General features: G+C 35.2%; 1 protein-coding gene across 8 annotated transcripts in view; it reads left to right on the top strand.

Annotated features, from left to right (window-relative positions):
* The window catches only part of OXR1 (oxidation resistance 1), a 475,322-nt gene that overhangs the window by 440,910 nt on the left and 12,651 nt on the right, over nt 1–21,761 (top strand). For 5 of the 8 annotated variants that reach the window (XM_059901530.1, XM_059901534.1, XM_059901535.1 and 2 more), the window contains 3 exons: nt 17,054–17,134; nt 19,097–19,222; nt 20,005–20,157. In XM_059901530.1, the coding sequence (XP_059757513.1) occupies nt 17,054–17,134; nt 19,097–19,222; nt 20,005–20,157 (360 nt within the window). The remainder of the gene's footprint in view (nt 1–17,053; nt 17,135–19,096; nt 19,223–20,004; nt 20,158–21,761) is intronic. The other 3 variants (XM_059901532.1, XM_059901533.1, XM_059901537.1) reach the window with 1 other exon arrangement.

Raw genomic sequence — 21,761 nt, 5'->3', positions numbered from 1 at the left:
AGGTGAAAATTCATATGGAGTGGTTTACTGAACTAAGTTGTCATGGAGCACAGAGACAGCTAGACCCTAGCATATTCATTACCTCACCAGGATGTCTTTGAGAGTTTTATAAAATGGTACAATACATTATGATGTGTTTTGGTGTGTAGACAAGCTCAAGTCCCAGTTTTCTAGCTGTTTTCCTTGCTTTGGAGTAGAAATCCTAGAAGCTGTAGGGTAGGAGAAAGGCTTAAGAAAATACGGGTTAAAATGATAGCAGTTTTTTTTACTTGTTTTGTAGATTGAAATTTCCTCTAAGATTCTGCCAGAGAGGGAGCCCTTCCACTTTAAAACTGAAAAGAAAAAATAATTTTTCTAGGAGTATAACAAATATTTTAGAACAAATAAAATTTCTCGTTTTTGGACTTCGTATTTTGTAACTTCTTACAGTTCTTCATAACTTTACTCAACTGATTAGTAGAATGGTATTACTTAAGTAATAAATAGTCTTAAAGCCAGTATTGATATGGCCATATATTTATGTAAACTAAGACAGTTTTCTAAATGCTCAGTAACTGTGTAACCAGAGATAGATTATTTTCATTTTGTAAATGAATTAAAGTCTCAAAGATAATAACTAATAGGACTAATAGTTAGAATATGCTCCAAAATACATGGAATAAAGTTAAACCTTTGCCAGTTAGCTTGGGTGAGAACGATGTTGATGAAACATGCTTAACTTTATCTTTTCCTTATACGTTTTTTATTGAGGTATAGTTGATTTACAGTATTATATTATTTTCAGGTGTACAACATAGTGATTCAAAATTTTTGTAGATTATAAGCCATTGATAATTATTATAAAATACTGGCTATGTTCCCTGTGCTGTACAATATATACTTGTAGCCTATTTATTTTATACATAGTAGTTTCTGCATCCTAAACCCCTACCCCTGTATCACCTCTTCCCACTGATAACCATTAGTTTGTTCTCTATATCTGTGAGTCTGTTTCTTTTTTATTATATTCACTACTTTATTTTTTAGACTCCACATATAAGTGATAGCATACAGTATTCGTTTGTCTCTAACTTATTTCACTAAGCATAATACCCTCTAGGTTCATCCATGTTGCAAATGGCAAAATTTCTTTTTGTTTTTAATGTTTTACTGTCTGTTGTATATGTATATACAGCACATATTTAGGAATTCATCTGTTGATGGACACAGGTAACTTCCATATCTTGGCTAAATTGTAAATAATTGTAAATAATGCTGTTAGGAAAATTGGAGTGCATATATCTTTTCTAAGTGTTTTTGTTTTCTTTGGGTATATACCCAGGAATAGAATTGCAGTTCTCTTTTTAGTTCTCTGAGGAACCTCCATTCTGTTTTCCACAATGGCTGCACCAATTTATATTCCCACCAAAAGTGTGCCAGGGTTCCCTTTTCTCCACATCCTCGCCAGCATTTGCTAATTTGTGTTCTTTTTTTTTTTTTTAATTCTATTTATTTATTTTTTAATTTATGGCTGTGTTGGGTCTTCGTTTCTGTGCGAGGGCTTTCTCCAGTTGCGGCAAGCGGGGGCCACTCTTCATCGCGGTGCGCAGGCCTCTCACTATCGCGGCCTCTCTTGTTGCGGAGCACAGGCTCCAGACGCGCAGGCTCAGCAATTGTGGCTCACGGGCCCAGTTGCTCCACGGCATGTGGGATCTTCCCAGACCAGGGCTCAAACCCATGTCCCCTGCATTGGCAGGCAGATTCTCAACCACTGCGCCACCAGGGGAGCCCAATTTGTGTTCTTTTTGACGATACCCATTTTGACAGGTGTGAAGTGATATCTCATTGTGGTTTTGACTTGCATTTCCCTGATGATTAGGAATGTTGAGCATCTTCTCATGTGCCTGTTGGCCATCTCTAGGTCTTCTGTGGAAAAATGTCTATTCTGGACTTCTGTCCATATTTTAATTGGGTTTTTTGGTTTTTTGATACTGAGTTGTATGAGCTGTTCATGTATTTTGGATATTAACCACTTATCAGTCATATTATTTGCAAGTATTTTCTCCCATTCAGTAGGCTGTCTTCATTTTGTCAATGGTTTCCTCTGCTGTGCCAAAGCTTTAAGTTTAGTTAGGTCCTGTGTGTTTATTTTTGCTTTTATTTCCTTTGCCAGAGGAGATGGAGCCAAAAAAATAATACCAAGATTTATGTCAAATAGTGTTCTGCCTAGTAGTTTTCTTCTAGTAATTTTATGGTTTCTGGTCTTACATTTAGTTCTTTAATCCATTTTGAGTTTATTTTTGTATATGGTGTGAGAAAATGTTCTAATTTCATTCTTTTACATGCAGATATCTAGTTTTCCCAGTACCATTTATTGAAGAGACTGTCTGTTCCCCATTGTATATTCTTGCCTTCTTTGTAATAGATAAATTGACCATATGTGGGTTAATATTTGGGTTCTCTGTTCTGTTCCATTGATCTATGTGTCTGTTTTTGTGCCACTACCATACTGTATTGATTACTGTAGCTTTTTAGTATAATCTGAAGTCGGGGAGTGTGACACCACCAACTCTGTTCTTCTTTCTCAAGATTGTTTTGGCTATTTGGGGTCTTTGGTGTTTCCATACAAATTTTTAAAATATTTGTTCTAGTTCTCTGAAAAATGCCATTGGAATTTTGATAGGAATTGCATTGAATCTGTAGACTGCCTTGGGTAGTATAGTCATTTTAACAATATTAATTCTTTCAGTCCATGAACACAGTGTATCTTTCCATCTGTTTCTGTCATCTTCAATTTCTTTCATCAGTGTACTACAGTTTTTCAAGTATAGGACCATTACCTCCTTAGGTAAGGTTATTCCTAGGTATTTTATTATTTTTGATGTGATGGTAAATGAGATTGTTTCCTTAATTTCTCTTTCTGATAGCTTGTTGTTGGTGTATAGAAATGAAATAGATTTCTCTATATTAATTTAGTATCCTGCAACTTTACCAAATTCATTGATGATCTATAGTAGTCTTTTGGTGGCATCTTAAGGATTTTCTATGTATAGTATCATACCATCTGCAAATAGTGACAGTTTTACTTCTTCCTTTCCAATTTGTATCTCTTTTTTTTCCCCCTTGTTTAATTGCTATAGTTAAGATTTCCAGTACTGTGTTCAATAAAAGTGACAAGATTGGGCATCCTTGTCTTATTCCTTATCTTAGAGGAAGTGCTTTCAGCTTTTCACCATTGAGTGTAATATTAGCTGTGAGCTTCTCGTACGTGGCCTTTATTATGTTGAGGTATGTTCCCTCTATACCCACTTTCTGGAGTGTTTTTATCATAAATGGATGTTGAATTTTGTCAAAAGCTTTTTCTGCATCTAGCAAGATGGTCATATGGTTTTTATTCTTCAATTTGTTAATGTGGTATATCACACTGATTGATTTGCAGATATTGAGCCATCCTTTCATGCCTGGGATAAATCCCACTTACTCATGGTGTATGATCCTTTTAATGTTTTGTTGGATTTGGTTTTCTAATATTTTGTTGAGGATTTTTGTACCAATGTTTATCAGTGATATTGGCCTGTAATTTTTTGTGTGTGTGATATCTTTGGTTTCAGTATCAGGGTAATGCTGGCCTCATAGAATGAATTCAGAAGTGTTCTTTTCTCTTCAGTGTTTTGGAATAGTTTGAGAAGGGTAGGTGTTAACTCTTTGCTAAATGTTTGGTACAATTCACCTGTTAAGCCGTCTGGCCCTAGACTTTTGTTTGGTGGGAACTTTTATTACTAATTCAGTTTCATTACTGGTATTTGGTCTGTTCACATTTTCTCTTTCTTCCTGGTTTATGCTTGGGAGATTGTACATTTGTAGGAATTTGTCCATTTCTTCTAGGTTGTCTGTTTTATTGTCATATAGCTGTCTGCAGTAATCTGTTATGATTTCTCTTCCTTTTTCATTTCTGATTTTATTAAGTTGGGCCTTCTCTCTTTTTTCCTTGATGAGTCAGGCTAAATAAAGGTTCATCAGTTTTATGTATCTTTTCAAAGAACCATCTCTTTGTTTCACTAATCTTTTCTATTTTTTTTTTTTTTTAGTCTCCATTTCATTTATTTCTGCTTCTATCTTTATGATTTCTTTCCTTCTACTAACTCTGTGTTTTGTTTGTTCTTTTTCTAGTTCTTTTAGGTGTAAGGTTAGGTTGTTTATTGGAGATTTTTCTTGTTTCCTGAGGTAAGCTTGTATTGCTATATACTTCCCTTTTTTAACTGCTTTTGCATCCTATAGATTTTGGATCATTGTGTTTCATTTTCATCTGTCTCCAGGTATTTTTTGATTTCTTCAGTGATCCATTGTTTGTTTAGTAAGATATTGTTTAGCCTCCATATATTTGTGTTTTTTGCAGCTTTTTTTCTTGTAGTCAATTTCTAGTCTCATATCACTCTGGTCAGATAAGATGCGTGATATGATTTCAATTTTCTTAAATTTACTGAGGCTTGTTTTGTGGCCTAGCATGTGATGTATCTTGGAAAATGTTTCATGTGCACTTGAAAAGAATGTATACTCTGCTGCTTTTGGATGCAGTATTCCATATATATCTATTAACTTCATCTGGTCTAATGTGTCATTTAAGGCCAGTGTTCCCATATTGATTTTCTGTCAGGATGATGTAAGTGGGGTGTTAATGGCCTCTGCTATTACTGTGTTACTGTCAGTTTCTTCCTTTATTTCTGTTAATATTTTCTGTGTTAGGTGGTCCTATGTTGGGTGTATATATATTTACAGTTGCTATATCTTCTTCCTGGATTGATCCCTTGATCATTATGTAAGGCCCTTCTTTGTGTCTTGTAACAGCCTTGTTTTAAAGTATTTTGTCTGATAGAAGTAGTGCTACCCTGACTTTCTTTTGATTTCCTTTTGCATGGAATATGTTTTTCTATCTCCTCATTTTCAGTCTGTGTGTGTCTGACTTCTTAAGACAGCATATATACAGGTCTTGTTTTTGTATGCATTCAACCACTTCATGACTTTTGATTGGAGCATTTAGTCCATTTACATTTAAAGTAATTATTGATCTGTATGTACTTATTGCCATTTTGTTAATTGTTTTTGCAGTTCTTTTTTGTTCCTTTCTTTTGTTCTCTTCCCTTGTGATTTGATAACTATCTTTAGTGTTAACGTGCAGATGCCCTTCTCATTTTTGTGTATCTGTTATAGATTTTTGGTTTGTGGTTACCATGAGGTTTTTATACACACACACACACACACACACACACAGTGAGCTAGCAATCTATGTATGCATGTGATTATTTTAAATTGCTGTTCTCTTAATTTCAAATGCATTTCAACAACCCTGCATTTTTACTCTTCTCTCTTCACGTTTGCTGTTTTTGACATATTTAACACTTTTTTCTTTTGAGTATCCCTTAAGTGTTTATCATGGATGTAGATGGTTTTACTACTTTTGTCTTTTAACCTTCCTACTAGCTTTTACGCAGTTGATTTACTACCTATTTGCCTTTACCAATGAGCTTTTTTCTTTAGTAATTTTCATGTTTCCAGTTGTGGCCTTTTCTTTTTCACTTAGAGAAGCCCGTTTAACATTTCTTGTAAAGCTGATTTGGTGAACACTTTTACGTTTTGCTTGTCTGTAAAACTTTTAATGTCTCCATCAAATCTGATTGAGAGCCTTGCCAGGTAAAGTATTCTCAGTTGTAGGTTTTTCCCTTTCATCATTTAAAATATATCGTGCTACTTCCTTCTATCCTGCAGTGTTTCTACTAAAAATTCAGCTCATAGTCTTACGGGAGTTCCTTGTATATAAGTTGTTGCTTTTACCTTGCTGCCTTTAATATTCTCTTTATTTTAAATTTTTGCCATTTTAATTACAGTGTGTCTTGCTGTGGTCCTCTTTGGGTTGATCATGTTTGGAACTCTGTGTGTCCTAGACCTGGATGTCTGTTTCCTTTCCTAGGTTAGGGAAGTCTTCAGTGATTATGTCTTCAGGTATTTTCTCTGCCCCTTTCTCTCTTCTTCTGTGACTCCTAGAATGCGAACGTTAGCACACTTGATGTTGTCCTAGAGGTCACTTAGTGTCCTCATTTCTTTTTATCCTTTCTCTTTTTTTCTGTTCCACTTCTGTGATTTCTACTACTCTTGTCTTCCAGCTCGCTTATCCATTCCTCTGTGTCATTTAGTCTAATGTTGATTCCTTCTAGTGTATTTTTCATTTTACTTTCTGGATTCTTCACCTCTGTTTGGTTGTTCTTTTATATTTTCTAACTCTTTGTTAAACACTTATGATTTCTCTGTTCATCCGTTTTTCTCCTGAGTTCTTTGATCATATCATGATCATTACCTTGGTCCCAGGTCTAGTGCCTGTGTACTGGTTGGTGGGCCCTCTGGTAGGCTGGGCAATGTACAGGGGAGGCTGTGGGCTCAGGGGTTCTTAAGGCAGCCTGTCTGCTGTTGGGTGGTGCTGTGTCCCTGCTCAGTTAGTTGCTTGGCCTGAGGCACCTGGTACTGGTGCCTATAGGATTGGTGGGCAGGGCTGGGTTCAGGTGCTAATAAGGTAATGGGAAGATTCCAAATGGCACTTGCCAGCATCAATGTCCCCATGGTAGAACAAGCTCCCAAAGATGGCTTCTGCCAGGGTATGTGTTCCCAAGGTAAGCTCCTTTTGCCTCCTGCCTCTCCAGGAGACTCTCCAAGATCAACAGGCAGGTCTAACTCAGGCTCCTTTCAAATTACTGCTTCTGTCCCCAGTCCCAGAGTGTGTACACCCTCTTAAGAGTGAAGTCTGTATTTCCTACAACCCTCTGGGTCTCCCAAAAGGAAGCCCCACTTGCCTTCAAAGTCGAACATTCTGGGGGCTTGTCTTTCCAACACAGGACCCCTGGGTTTGGGAGCCTGATGTGGGGCTCAGACTCCTTGGGGAGAACTTCTGCAATAATTATTCTTCTGTTTCTGGTTCACCTACCGGAGGTATGGTCTTGACTGTACCATGACTCCACCCCTACTGCCCATCTTCATTATATCTATAGTTGTAAAAGATCTTTTCTGATAGGTTCTGGTCTGTTTCACTGATAGTTGTTCTGTAAATAGTTGTAATTTTGGTGTGCTCATGTGCTCAGGGTCTTTCTGCTCAGCCATCTTGCTATGTTTTCTTTATTTTTAAAGGCTGTTTTAGAGTTTATTCTGACAAATAACCTAAACTTTAATCTCTAATCATTTACTTGAAGCTATTTATGTATTTGATATACCCATATACTATATCCTGCCTTTTTAGTGTCTGTCAATAAATTGTAATTTATGTGAAGGTTATAGGCTCATTTTATAAGGGTATAAGTTTAATCAGATGAAAGTCACAAAATATTAAATAACAACATCATTTTTTTCTATCAATACTTCACTGAATTTTCTCATCTTTTCCTTTTTTTGTTGTTTTTAGGCCCTCATATATGACAAGATGAATTTTTTTTTTGTATTTTAGGCTTTTATATTTGAAAACACATGACATGATGAATTACTTACATCTGTATAGAAATTAGCTCACAGGTAGAATTTTAAGAAGAACAAATTTAAATGTAAAACTCTTTTCAGTGACCTCAGCTAATGATTATAATACTGATTAAAATATTAATAATTACTTATACTAACACTGTACACTTACCATGAGTTTTTTACTTAATCCTCAACCTGTGAAATATTGCTGCTTTCACCTTCGTTTTACAAAACAGAGGCATATAACAGCCATACTCTGACCAATAAAGGTCAGAGCTGTGGTTTGAATCCAGGCATTCTGTTCTGGCTGTAAGCTGTGCCCTTAAATTCTTTGCTATACATGCTCTCAAAATCTTCAGACTATAACTGGGAGAAGGGGATTAACATTTATTTTGTACATTTGCTGTATCATTTTCTACTTTATATATATCTTACACATACTATTATTTATTCCTCATAAAGTGCCTAAGATATGATTATTATTTCCATTTGAAAGACCAGAAATTGAGAGGTTAAGTACGGTTGCTCAAGTTCACAAAACTAATATAATCAGACTTCCTTATCCAGCAGTTCTGCATTCGATGGTTCTGCATTCGCAGATTCAACCAACCAGAGATTAACAATATTTGGGAAAAAAATCCCAGAAAGTTCCAAAAAGCAAAACTTGAAGTTGCCACAATGCTGACAACTATTTACATAGCATTTACATTGTATTAGGTATTATAAGTAATATATAGATGATTTAAAGAGAGGATATGCATAGATTATATGCAAATACTGTGCCATTTTCTATAAGGGACCTGAGCATCCATGAGTTTTGGTTTCTGTGAAGGTTTCTGGAACCAATCCCTCAGGCATATGTAGGAACGACTACATAGACAGAGTTCTACAGCTAAACCTACTATACTATGTTGCCTACCTATAGTACATATTCATGGGAAGTTTTTTAACTAGTGTTTATGCCTTATTGTATAAAACATCTGCTTACTAATTATGTCACAACATAATTGAAAAAAGGACATATACACATATTCAGTGTAGAATATTTTTTCTTTATTTATTTGACTTAGTAGTTGAAAAGCATATTTATTACATATGTAAATTGTGAGACATAATGATAAAATGAGTATTTGTGATCCCACTCACTCATTCACTACCCAGCTTAAGAACTAGAACGTTACCAATGAAAGTGCATCATCCTGTGTGTTCTTTCTCTATCTCATCTCATGTCACCTCCAAATTGGTTATTACCTCCCTGAATTTTGTGTTAGCCATTTCCCTGTTTTTCTTTAATTAATAGATTTTATTTTTTAGAGATTTTAGATTTTAGATTTACAGAAAAATTGAATGGGAAGTACAGAGAGCTCCCATATTATACCCCTTTCTCTCCAAACACAGTACCCCTGTTATTTACATCTTGTATTAATGTGGTACATGTTATAATTTATGAGCTAATATACATTATTATCACCCAAAGTCTGTAGTTTACATTAGGGTTCATTCTTTGTGTTACACATTCTATGGAATGACATGTATCTGCCATTACAGGATGATACAATGTAGTTTCATTGCCTTCAAAATGCCCTATGCTCCATCTGTTCATCCCTCCTTCCCTCTACCTGAGAACCACTGATGTTTTTAATCTTTCTATAGTTTTGCCTTTCCCAGAGTATCATCTAGTTGGAATCGTATCATATGTAGCTTTTTCATATTGGCTTCTTTCAGTTAGTAAAATGCATTTAAGGTTCCTCCCTGTCTTTTCAAGGCTTGATAGCTCATTTCTTTTTAGTGCTGACATTTAACATTCCATTTTCTCAGTGTACCACAGTTTATCTATTCACCTATAAAAGGACATTTTGGTTACTTCCAAGTTTTGACACTTATACTAAATAAAAGGTTGTTATAAACATTCATGTGCAGATTTTATGTGGACCTAGGTTTTCAGCTCATTTAGGTAAATACCAAGGAGTGTGACTGCTGGATTGTATAATAAGAGTATGTTTAGTTTTGTAACAGAAACTGCCAAACTGTTTTCCAAAGTGGCTGTACCATTTTGTGCTCTACCAACAATGAATGAGAGTTCCTGCTGCTCTACATCCTCACCAGCATTTAATATTGTCAGTGCTTTCATTCTAAATAGGTGCGTAGTGGTATCCCATTGTTATTTGAATTTGCATTTTTCTGATGACATATGACATAGAGCATCTTTTCATATTCTTACATGTCCAGATCTTTAGTTCATGTTTTGTTTGTTCTCTTGTTGTTTTTTAAGAGCTCTTTGTATATTTTGGATAACATATTTATCAGCAATGTATTTTACAAAGATTTTCTCCCAGTCTGTGGATTATTTTTTTATTCTCTTGACAGTGTCTGTTACAGAGCAGACGTTTTTAATTATAATGAAGTCCAACTTACTAGTTTTTTTTTATGGATCATGCTTTTGGTGTTCTATCTAAAAATGCATCTTCAAACCCATCTTCACCTAGATTTTTTTCTGTATTATCTTCTAGTTGTTTTATAGTTTTGCATTTTACATTTAGGTTGATGATCCATTTTGAGTTAATTTTTGTGAAAAGTATAAGGACTTTGTCTAGATTAACTTTTTTGTGTGTGGTTGTCCAGTTGTTCCACCACTATTTGGTAGAAGACCATCCATTCTTCATTGCATGATCTTTGCTTCTTTGTCAAAAATCAATTGACTGTATTTGTGTGAGTCTATATGTAGGTGCTCTCTTCCATTCCACTGATCTGTTTGTTCTTTTGCCAGTATCACAATCTTGATTACTTTATAGTAAGTCTTGAAGTTGAATAGTGTCAGTCATTCAGTTTTGTTCTTTTCCTTCATTATTGTGTTGGCATTGGGATCTTTCTACATAAACTTTAATCAGTTTGCCTATATCCACAAAATAACTTGGTGGGATTTTTATTGGAATCGTGTTGAGTCTGTAGACCAAGTTGGGAAAAACTGATACCTTGACAGTATTGTCTTCCTATCCATATATATGAACATGGAATATCTCTTCATTTATTTAAATTTTCTTTGATTTCTTTCTTCAAAATTTTGTACTTTTCTTCATGTATTTCATTTTTTTCCATACTAATATAAATAGTATGGTTTTACATTGCAGATTCCAATTACTCATTGCTGATATGTAGAAAAGCAGTTGACTTTTGTACATAACCTTGTATCCTGCAAGCCTACTATGATTGCTTATTAATTCCAGTAGTTTTTGGATGATTCTTTAGAATTTTCTTTATAGACAATTACGTCGTCTACTAAGAGTTTTATTCCATCCTTCCCAATCTGTATACCTTTTATTTCCTTTTCTTGTTTTACTGCATTAGCTAGGTCTTCCAGTACAGTGTTGAACAGGAGTGGGAAAGTATTTCATTTTTCACCATTATGTATGATGTTAATTGTAGGATTTTTTCGTTAGATGTTCTTAATCAAGTTGCAGGAGTTACCCTCTATTTCTAGGTTGCCGGGAGTTTTTATAATGAATGTTAGATTTTGACTAATGCTTTTTCTGCATCTATTTATGTGTAATAGATTATATCAGTTGATTTTCAAATGTTGAAATACCTTGCATATCCCTTGCATACCTGGAATTAAATCCCACTTGGTCATTGTATAGAAATCTTTTTTATACATTGTTGGATTCAATTTGGTAATATTTTGTTGAGGTTTTTTTGCATGTATGTTCATGAGAGATATTGGTCTGTAGTTTGTCTTACAATGTCTTTGTTTATTTTTTATTAGGGTAGTGCTGGCCCCATAGAATGAATTGGGAAGTATTTTCTCTGCTTCTGTTTTTCTGGAAGAGATTGTAGAGAGTTAGTATAATTTCTTCCTTAAATGTTTAATTGAATTCACTAGTGAATCTATCTGGATTCACTGAAGATGCTTCAGAGCTAGAGATCATACCACTTTGGGTTTCTTTGTAAGTACAAAATCAGCTGCCGTGGTGTATGCATTTTTGCCTTGCAAAAGTCAATATAATTATATTGGCCAGAATGAAAATCTGTTCAGTTTTCCTTTCTTCTATTATCATGTCTATCATTAGCACTCAACAAGTTTGCATAGCTTTTGATAGAGTTACCTTGATGTTTACTGGTAGCTAATTCATTTTAGTTGGCTAGAACTGGGCCTGGAACTTTCTGTTTTGCAAGGCTATTAATTACTAATTCAATTTATTTAGTAGCTATAGGGCTGTTGAGATGATTTGTTTCTTCTGTGTGAGTTTAGTGGTTTGTATCTTTCAAGGAATTGGTCCATTTCATCTAGGTTTTCAAATTCACAGGTTTAGAGTTGTTTATAATATTCCTTTATTTTCCTTTATTATCAATAATGATGGCCTGTCTTCATTTATGATATAATTTATTTGTGTGTTCTTTTTCTTGTTTTAGTTAGCCTGGCTAGAGGTTTATCAATTTTATTGATCTTTCCAAAGAACTAGTTTTTGGTTTTGTTGAGTTTTCTCTATTGATTTTCTGTTTTCAATTTCACTGATTTCTACTCTGATTTTTTTCTATTATTTCTTTTCTTCGACTTCAGATTTAATTTGCTCTTCTTTTTCTAGTTTCCTAAAATGGAAGCTGAGATTATTGATTTTAGATCTTTCTCTTTTCTTACATATGCATTCAGTGCTATAAATTTTCCTCTTAATTCCTGCTTTCACTGTATCCCAAAATTTTGGTAAGTTATATTTTTGTTTTTATTTAGTTCACAATATTTTAAATATCTCCCAAGACTTTAATGATTATGTGTTAATTAGCAGTGTGTTGTTCTAAAGTAATTTGGGATTTTCGCACTATTTCTCTGTTACTGATTTCTAGTTTAATTTCATTGTGGTCTGAGAGCATACTTTATGATTTATATTGGTTAAGGTATGTTTTATGTTCCAGAATGTGTTCTATCTGAGTGAATGTTCCATGTGAGCTTGAGAAGAATATGTATTCAGCTGTTGTTGGATGGAGTATTCTATACATGTCAATTAGATCCAACTAACTGAGAATACTGTTCAGTTCAGCAATGTCCTTACTGATTTTCTGTCAGATTTGCAAATTACTGATAGAGGAGTTTTGAAGTCTCCAACTATAATAATGAATTAATATATCTCAAGATTATGTAATGAGTGTTCTTTTCCCCTGATATGCTGTGGAGAAAACAAGATTATTCCCTTTTTGTGAGATTCACTTCTTACGTTTATTGTTCCATGAGGCTAGTATAATATATACATATTGTAATTGAATGGTTTTGAGTAGTTAACAGGTTTCTTTTTGACTAAAAGAACAGTGAATATATCTGCCTTCTTATGAAATTCTATGTGAGTCATCTGCAGATATACTTAACAGGATGTAATTTTAAATATAAAAGATTTCTTCAAATCAAAACTTCAGTAATGTGTTCTGTTTTGTATTCATTCTGGATTTAATCCTTTTTTCCCCTCTATTAATTCTACTTTCTAGTTACCTAATTTATGATTCTCTATTTGCTCCTTTTATATTTTATTTAAGTTACGGAAGTGTATTTTGAAAACAGTAGTTTTAATTTAAGGCAAAAAGGAGTTTTAACATAATCCAGGTCTTATTTTGTGATAAGACTTTGTCATATATTATGAAATATAGAACAGAATGTTATGTAACTTCAGGATGCTGTTGTATGCCCTTTTTTGTTAGCTACAACAGCTCAACTTAATTTCCTCCTTTTTAAAAATATTTTTGGATTCCAAAGTAAATATAAATGGCATTGTTAAGTAACATTTTTCTTTCTACCCCATCTTCCTTTACTAAGGAATAAAAGTAAGGCATAAGTGAGAAATAAAATTTACACATTCACAGATATCTTTTTTAGTCTGCAAGGCAGTTGGGGGAAGGGAGGTTTTTGGCTTGTTTATGGTGTAATCTCAGGGGGAAATACCGGAATATCCTGGAAGGAGGACTGTTAGACCGATGTTAGACTGAAGCTCTTTTCTTTCTAGGAGAGCATGTTCTTATTCATGGGATTTGCAGCAACTATACATTTCCTCTATTTTCAGCTTCTGTTCTGGTTGTTGTTGTTATTAGTCTCTTTATAATAGAGATGGGTAGATTTAATTCTGCCTTTACATTTGTAATTTGTTGAAAATAAATGCTCTCACTTTGTGAGTCCTTTGTCAAAAACTGAAGAGACTAGAGAGTAGCACTTAATTCTGCAGAGGGTAGTTCATTAGTATTTAGTTTCTGCAGATGGGATTTAGCAGTATATGCAAACCACTTTGCTCCTCAGGAAATGACTTTTTAGCCAGACAGTGAATACAGTTTTAGTTAGAAGGTCTTGATTTCCTCAACTGTGTACCTTTAATAATTGGGAGTGTGATACAGGACATTTTGTAGCAATCTGTCCATTTTCCACTTAGGTTTAATCTTTTGGGTAAAGTAATACATTCTGTACATGGAGTATGATTTAGCAAGGGGTTAAAAATTAATTTGAGACTAATTCCAGATCCACCATATATACTAGGAATCTATATCTCTTTATTCATTTATTTTGAGAGGAGGAAGTATATTTCTCTAGTTGAGGCAGGAGATAGATGGGCCCCAGGCTGAGCAGCTGGAGTTTATCCCCTGTGGACAGATTCTCCAAGATGAATACAATAGCAGGAGGAAGGAGAAGCTAAGCCCTGCCCACATGAAAGATAAAGGGACCACATATTTCTCATTCTCAGAGTCAAGGAGACCTTTCCCACTACACGTGCGCAGAAAGGCTCCACAGAGGTCAAAAAGGGAGGGGGCGTCACCCCATAGTAAGTGATGTCAACCTACCTATAGGCCTCTTCTCTAGAATTCCATCTTGGCTAAGAGATGCACGTGCACACATGGGAGGACCCTGAGATAAACCAGTTACAGACTCAGGACCAGGCAAAGCAAGATAATTGGCCAAAGGGAACCCAGAAGAAATGCCCCATACAAGTGAGGTAAACTACTACAAGCACACGACTCTCGACTCTCTGAGTCCACCCATGTGAGTCTATTCATACGTACCCTTTTTCCTCCTAATAAACACTTTACTTGTTTCACTACTTTTCATCTCTGGGGATTCATTTCTACAAAGCCGACGAGCCAGGGACCTTGTCGCTGGCCACTGTCCCTGGTGGTCTAGTGGCTAGGATTCAATGCTCTCACTGCCGAGGCCTGACTTCAGTCTCTAGCCGGGGAACCGAAATCCTGCTTGAAGCTGCTGCAGGCTGAGGTCACCCAAGATCATAGTCATTTGATTTCAAATCCTTTTTCTTTATTAGTTCACCTATTCTTTTGACGATATTGTATATCATCATTCATCACAGCATGAGTAAATATTTAAAGGTAAGGAAGTGGTGAGTTTATAAGTTCCAGAAAGGAATACAGTTTAAAAAACAAAATGAATGAGGAAAGTAGATTTGTGACATTAAAGAAACTATGACTACCAGATGTTAATAAGCTTATACTTATGATGGCAGTTTATGGTTCCCTCACTGATGATTCCCACTCTAAGTGATGTTGATACAATTAGATTATAACTGATCCCTTTTGTGAGCAAATTCAATTTTACTTTCATCCAGGAACTGTGTTTTATATGGTAAAAGGAAGAGCTTTCAGTGTAAGATCAGTGTTGAGTAGAGGAATAGAAAGAATGCAGAGGAATAGTTAAGTCATATAATTTGAAAATTCTTGTCTAGGAAATTCTCGATTAGACTGAATGCCATAGGAAAAAGGAAGAAAGATATAACTGGTCATTAAATATTTTGTAGAGATTTCTTTTGCTGGTCTTAGAAAAGCAAGCTGTGATTTTTATTTTTTTACTTTTAGTACCTAATTTTTCTTTCATCTTTATTGAAAATTCTGTTGTTCTTAATTGAAAAATCTTTAATATTTTTAAATTAAACTTTCAGAATAGACAAAGTATACAAAATGGTTGAGTTCTTAAAACTGAAATACTTTAATATCAAAAATAAAACCCAAAAACAAATATGGAGACTCTTCAACATTATCCTTTAGTCCTTAGGGTAATTGATGGAAAATTAAGTAAAAGTAGTGTTAACCCCTATTTAGTCTGTGGTGGGCACTAGACTCAATCCTTTATGTGCATTTCATTTCTTTGTTTTATTTACACAAAAACCCTATTTAGTATGTACTATTATTATTTCCACTGTTTTATGGAGAAATAGATAAGGAAGGGAGAAAACCTAGGTCCATCTGATTCCCCAGAGCTTGAAATCATAACTACTTTGGGTTTCTTTGTAAGTAGGGAGTCAGCTATCATATTGCAAGCATTCTCGCTTTTCAAAAGTCAATCTAATAATAATGGCCAGAATGGAAAATCTGTTTGGTTTCTTTTCCTTTTTTCTATTCTCATGTCTTTCATTGCTTTCAACAAGTTTGCAGCTCTTCATAGAAGTAGCTAATTTGTTTTAGTTGACTGGAACAAGAACCTTTTAAAACCTAGGTTAGTGTAAGAATCTAAACCTTTTATGGGTCAGTTGGTTTAACTGCATTTTGTGGCCAGAACCTCTACACATAATTGATTGATCACAAGAGGAATTTGTCATAGGTCAGGAGAATTCAGCACATACTTACAGCACCACCAGAGTTCACTATATTATGCTTACTGTTTTGGGAATTATGTCATGATCTGAAAAAGCTGAAGCTGTTGTGTCAGTCTGAGGAAACTTGTCTGTTTTCGTGGGCTTTTTATAATAATATTTATCTGTCAAACATGGCTTTCAAATTCAGCACCGTGCAAGAGACTGGTCTAGGCAATTACAGAAGATATAGAATTTCCCTTAGAAATTTGGAGTGTAGGAAAGTCATTAAGTTTTAGTCACAAATAACTGCTACAGTACCAACTACAAAGAATTACTGTAGAGGAAAGGCAAAAACTTTCAGTTTAGGATCATTTAGAAAGACTAAGTGGACATGCCTGAGAATGCTATTAGATATGCTTTTAAAAATCTAATTTTCTATTTCTGGAGCTTATTTTTCTTACTGTCTTAGGTTTTAAAATGTACTTCATATCTTTTTCTTGCTCCCCCACTTCTCTGTTCTGATACAGATCATATAGCATGGGTATGTTTGTTACCTTTGCCTAGAAGAAATTTTTCCAGCATTGCCATTAGGATGTAACGTTTGAGTTAAACTGATTTGAAGGGGAGAGTTGAAACTACCATTTTCTTTGTAAACTGCAAGACAGATTTTAGATGTTATCTTTGATGTTAGCAAAGCATGTTATGTTTTATATAGCGTTTCTTTTATAAACGACTGTAATTCTATTTATTCAGTCAAATTCTGTCTATATGAACCTTAAGTTGTGTACTAGTAGTTATAAATAAACCTTAAGTTGTGTACTAGTAGTTAGTTGGATGTAGTAGTTAATAAGTTAAATTCATTCATGTGTATTTCACCGTAGTTTAATATATAAATCTCTTGGATTTTCAGCATGGAGTGGGGAAAGAAATCCTGATTACAGTTCTCTTTCCCATTTAAATTTCTCCAATTTTTGTTTTGTTTTGGCTGTTTTTCTCAACTGTCAGTGGAATTATTGTCTTCCTGTCTCCATATTCAGGTAGTGTCAGTGGCTGAGTATCACCGCAGGATCGATGCTCTAAATACTGAAGAACTGCGCACACTCTGCAGACGTCTCCAGGTGCCCCCTTCAGTAGTTTAAACCCCTCCAGAGATTGAATATTCCCTGTTTTCAGTGTCTTTTGTCAGGGCAAATCTCTTTTCTGAAGGATTCGTTTTGACTGCAGCACTAAAATACCCCATCAGAAAATTCCTTTTGTATTAAAGAGTACAGTATTGCCTTGAAGAGCTGTAGGACTATCTTTTCTGGCATCTTTTCATTTGAAAAATGTTCAGAGGAATTTTCTGTTATTTTAGAACTGTTCTCAGTACTGTGTGTTTCTTAGATTGATGAGGAGTTTTCATTTTACATTGGAAGAATGTCTTGGATTTGAGGTTGAATCTTTACTAAATGGAATCCGAAAGATGTGGTACTGTGGGAAAATGTTTAAAAATTTAACAGAAAGCAAGGTTCTCTTCTTAAAGGCTATTTCAGTTGTATCAACCCTACATCAAATATCATAATGAGACGAATTGTTTTTGTCCTTGAGGTTTTCCTGGTTGGTATTAGAAATACTTTGGAATAGTATAGATTAGGCACTTCAACTAGATAAATTATTTAAAATTCTGTGAAATAATCTTTGTGATTTTTCAGGAATAAGAACTATATATTTGACCTCATTTTTCAGCTTTGTGTATTACTGTGTGTTTTCCTCTTCTTAATGAGATATGCTTTCATGGCTTTGCTAGAACTCCTGAATTTTTTTCTTTTCTTTTAATGCTTCTCATGCTGCCTTGGATTTTTTTTAACCTTTCACATCATCAAAATAAGGGTAAAACATGATGATGATGTGAAAGAATTAATATAGTTTTCATCAAAAAACAATACAGTTCTAGAACACGTATTGGTTGAAAATATATGTTGTTTAAGTTTGGTAAGAAATCTGTTAAAGGAACAAAATAATTTAGCAAGATTTCATTCCTGCGTGGAATCACAGTCATCGAGAATTGCTGCATTTTAGTTATCTGCTGCAATAGAATTCTGTTTTCCAATTTCAAAGTTTCATCAACAGTAGTTTCATATATTTTATTTTCTAATATTACTGCATTTTATATATTAAAATAAAATTAATATGAAAAAGTGCCAACAGAATAAATTGTACAGGAATTTAAGTTAATCAACGTTTCTGTCACTTTAAGAATATCACTGTTGTTTCATATATTTTATTTTCTAATATTATTCCATTTTACATATGAAAATAAAATTAATAGGAAAAAGTGCCAACAGAATAAATTGTATAAGAATTTGTTTTGATTTAATCAACATTTTTATCATCTTAAGAATATCAGTGAGATCATTTCCATCAAGCAAAAGCATACATACTTTTTAGTGCATCACATTGTTCTAATTTAAAAAATAGGTTTGTGAAAAAGTTAACTTTTAAATGTATTGTTTGGTTCAGCTAGATAAAAAAATTTCATGTTTAGAAAGTAAAAATTAAAAAGGCATTTCTAAAAATAATGATAACCTTTTCAATGAAGCAGATAAATTCACATACACATGCACACCAATGAAACATTATACTTTTTTTTTGTACTATTTTTTTAATTAAAATTTTGGCACCCAGGAAGTTTTCCTAATTACTTTTGGCAAATTTTATGTTTACCATGAAAAAATAATCTCACATATTTTAAATAGCACAGATAAAAAGCAAGCTAGCTGGCTCATTTTTTGCCCTTGAACAGAAAAATTAAAGTTTCCATGCAACTTAACCTCTTTTTACCAGAAATGTGGAGTTTATCATTCAATACCTGTCCTTCCTCATGTAGTAGATGAGAAAAATGTCTGCTTATAAAAAAACTTTTTCTGCATTGGACATGCCATTGTTATTAGATGGAGCATCTTTTTCTTATTCTAAAATCCTAAATTAAAGCTTTAGCCACCTTTTTTAAGGTATAAGGTTTTATTTCTCTCAAAAGGCTAAAATTTTTGAAGGTTTGTTGCCGTTCTGTATTAATATGTTGCTGCTGTTTACTTCTTTAGATTACTACAAGGGAAGATATAAATTCAAAGCAGGTTACTCCAGTGAAAGCAGACCTGGAATCTGAATCTTTTCGACCAAACCTAAGTGATCCCAGTGAACTCTTACTGCCAGATCAAATTGAAAAGGTATGACATACCCACATATGGGCATTTCTGAGTGTGTGCCAAGAGAATAAAATAGCCCGTTTTCAGTTGTTTTGAAAACTGAAGAAGCAGGGCTATTGTTCCTAGTCTTAGTCTTCAATGAAGAAAAAGTAAACAAAATATAGCAACTAATGTAATAGAAGGTATTAGGAGATTTGGGTAAGCAGATGTTAAAATAAATAACAGTAGCAATTTAGGTGAGACAATATAATGGCCAGTATTTAATTTCTTATTGTGTGCCAGTTACTTGCTTTATATGGGTAATCTAATGTAGTTGTTGCAGCCCCCATAGGAGTTGGATGCTCTTATTGTCACATTTTGTAAGTGAAGAAACTTGGGTGCCAAGAGGTTACGTAAATGTTCAAAGCCATACAGTTATAACATATTGAAGCTTGATTTCTAATTCTGATAGTCTGCCTCTGGATTTGAGAGGTTATTAATAATCAAGCTAACAGTTCGTCAAATATTTTTGTTAATTTGATACAGAGGATGCAAACAATAATTAATCCATGTTTCTTGCCTCTATTCTAATCTGCATGTTGTTTGGTATGACTGTTTCTTTTCCTAATGAACAATTAATATGTCATACTGAGAAATGTACAGTTATTCTTCAAGCATCTCAGTATCTTTGACAATGATATTTTCTACTGTTATTTTTGTAGGCTGCATTTTATAAAGTACTATTAAATTCCAACTGGCATTAGTATCATACAGATTAATAATAAGCAACTATTGAGTATGTGTTAACAATTTATTTTTCAAAGCTTACCAAGCATCTTCCACCAAGAACAATTGGCTACCCATGGACTCTTGTTTATGGTACTGGGAAGCATGGTACAAGCTTGAAGACCCTTTATCGAACAATGACAGGTTTAGACACTCCAGTGCTGATGGTGATTAAAGACAGTGATGGGCAGGTATGAAAAATAACAACATAGACACCTTACCTTTTAAGAGATGGTAGTAACAGTAACGTTAGCATGTTCTTTTGCTAAAAATTTTCATTAGTACATTTTATTAAGTTTAACTGGTAATTATTGAGTGCTTTTGATATGCAAGGCAATGCTGAGTCCTACAGAGGGATAGATATGAACATGAATAATTAAACAGTTCCTGCCATCAAAGGAATTATAATCTGGTAGAAAAGAATACTAAAGTATGCGAGTATCTCTAAAGCCAAGCAAAATATGCCTAGTATAGTTAGAACCTACAAAAAGTAAAAGGGGTGTTTAGATTGTTCATTCCTATCTGAGGGAGATAAGAATGAGGTTCAGGGAAATAGTGGAAATTGACAGTCTTGAAATATGGGTAAATTTTAGAAAGTTAAAGATAATCGTGAGAGATAGCTTCTAGATGGCGGAGGAGTAAGATGTGGAGATAACGTTCCTCCCCACAAATACATAAAAAATACATCTACGTGAGGAGCAGCTCCTACAGAACACCTGCTGAACTCTGGCAGAAGACCTCAGACTTCCCAAAAGGCAAGAAACTCCCCACGTACCTGGGTAGGGCAATAGAAAAAAAAAAAAAAAACATAAACAAAAGAATAGGGATGGGACCTGCACCTCTGGGAGGGAGCTGTGAAGGAGGAAAAGTTTCCACACACTAGGAAGCCCCTTCACTGGCAGAGATGGCAGGTGGGTGGGGGGAAGCTTCAGAGACATGGAGGAGAGTGCAGCAACAGGGGTGCAGAAGGCATAGCGGAGAGATTCCTGCACAGAGCATTGCTGCCGACCAGTACTCACCAGCCTGAGAGGCTTGTCTGCTCACTGGCCAGGGCGGGTGGGGGCTGGGAGCTGAGGCTCCGGCTTTCAGAGGTCAGACCCCAGGGAGAGGACTGGGGTTCGCTGCATGAACACAGCCTGAAGGGGACTAGTGCATCACAGCTAGCCAGGAGGGAGTCTGGGAAAAAGTCTGGACCTGCCTAAGAGGCAAGAGACCATTGTTTCGGGGTGCGCAAGGAGAGGGGATTCAGAGGACTGCCTAAACGAGCTCCAGAGACGGGCGCGAGACGCAGCTATCAGTGCGGACCACAGAGATGGGTATGGAATGCTAAGGCTGCTTGCTGCTGCAGCCACCAAGAAGCCTGTATGCAAGCACAGGTCACTATCCACACCTCCCCTCCCGGGAGCCTGTGCAGCCCACCACTACTAGGGTCCCGTGATCCAGGGACAACTTCCCCGGGAGAACGCACAGCGCGCCTCAGGCTGGTGGAACGTCATGTCGGCCTCTGCTGCCACAGGCTTGCCCCACATTCCGTACCCCACCCTCCCCCCTGGCCTGAGTGAGCCAGAGCCCCCTAATCAGCTGCTACTTTAACCCCGTCGTGTCTGGGTGGGGAACAGATGCCTTCAGCGACCTACACGCAGAGGCGGAGCCATATCCAAAGCTGAACCCCAGGAAATGTGCGAACAAAGAAGAGAAAGGGAAATCTCTCCATGCAGCCTCAGGAGCAGTGGATTAAATCTCCACAATCAAATTGATATACCCTGCATCTGTGGAATACCTGAATAGACAATGA

Source organism: Balaenoptera ricei, chromosome 17 (genome assembly GCF_028023285.1).
Source record: "Balaenoptera ricei isolate mBalRic1 chromosome 17, mBalRic1.hap2, whole genome shotgun sequence".
Lineage (NCBI taxonomy): Eukaryota > Metazoa > Chordata > Mammalia > Artiodactyla > Balaenopteridae > Balaenoptera > Balaenoptera ricei.
This window is presented reverse-complemented; position numbering and strand designations above follow the sequence as displayed.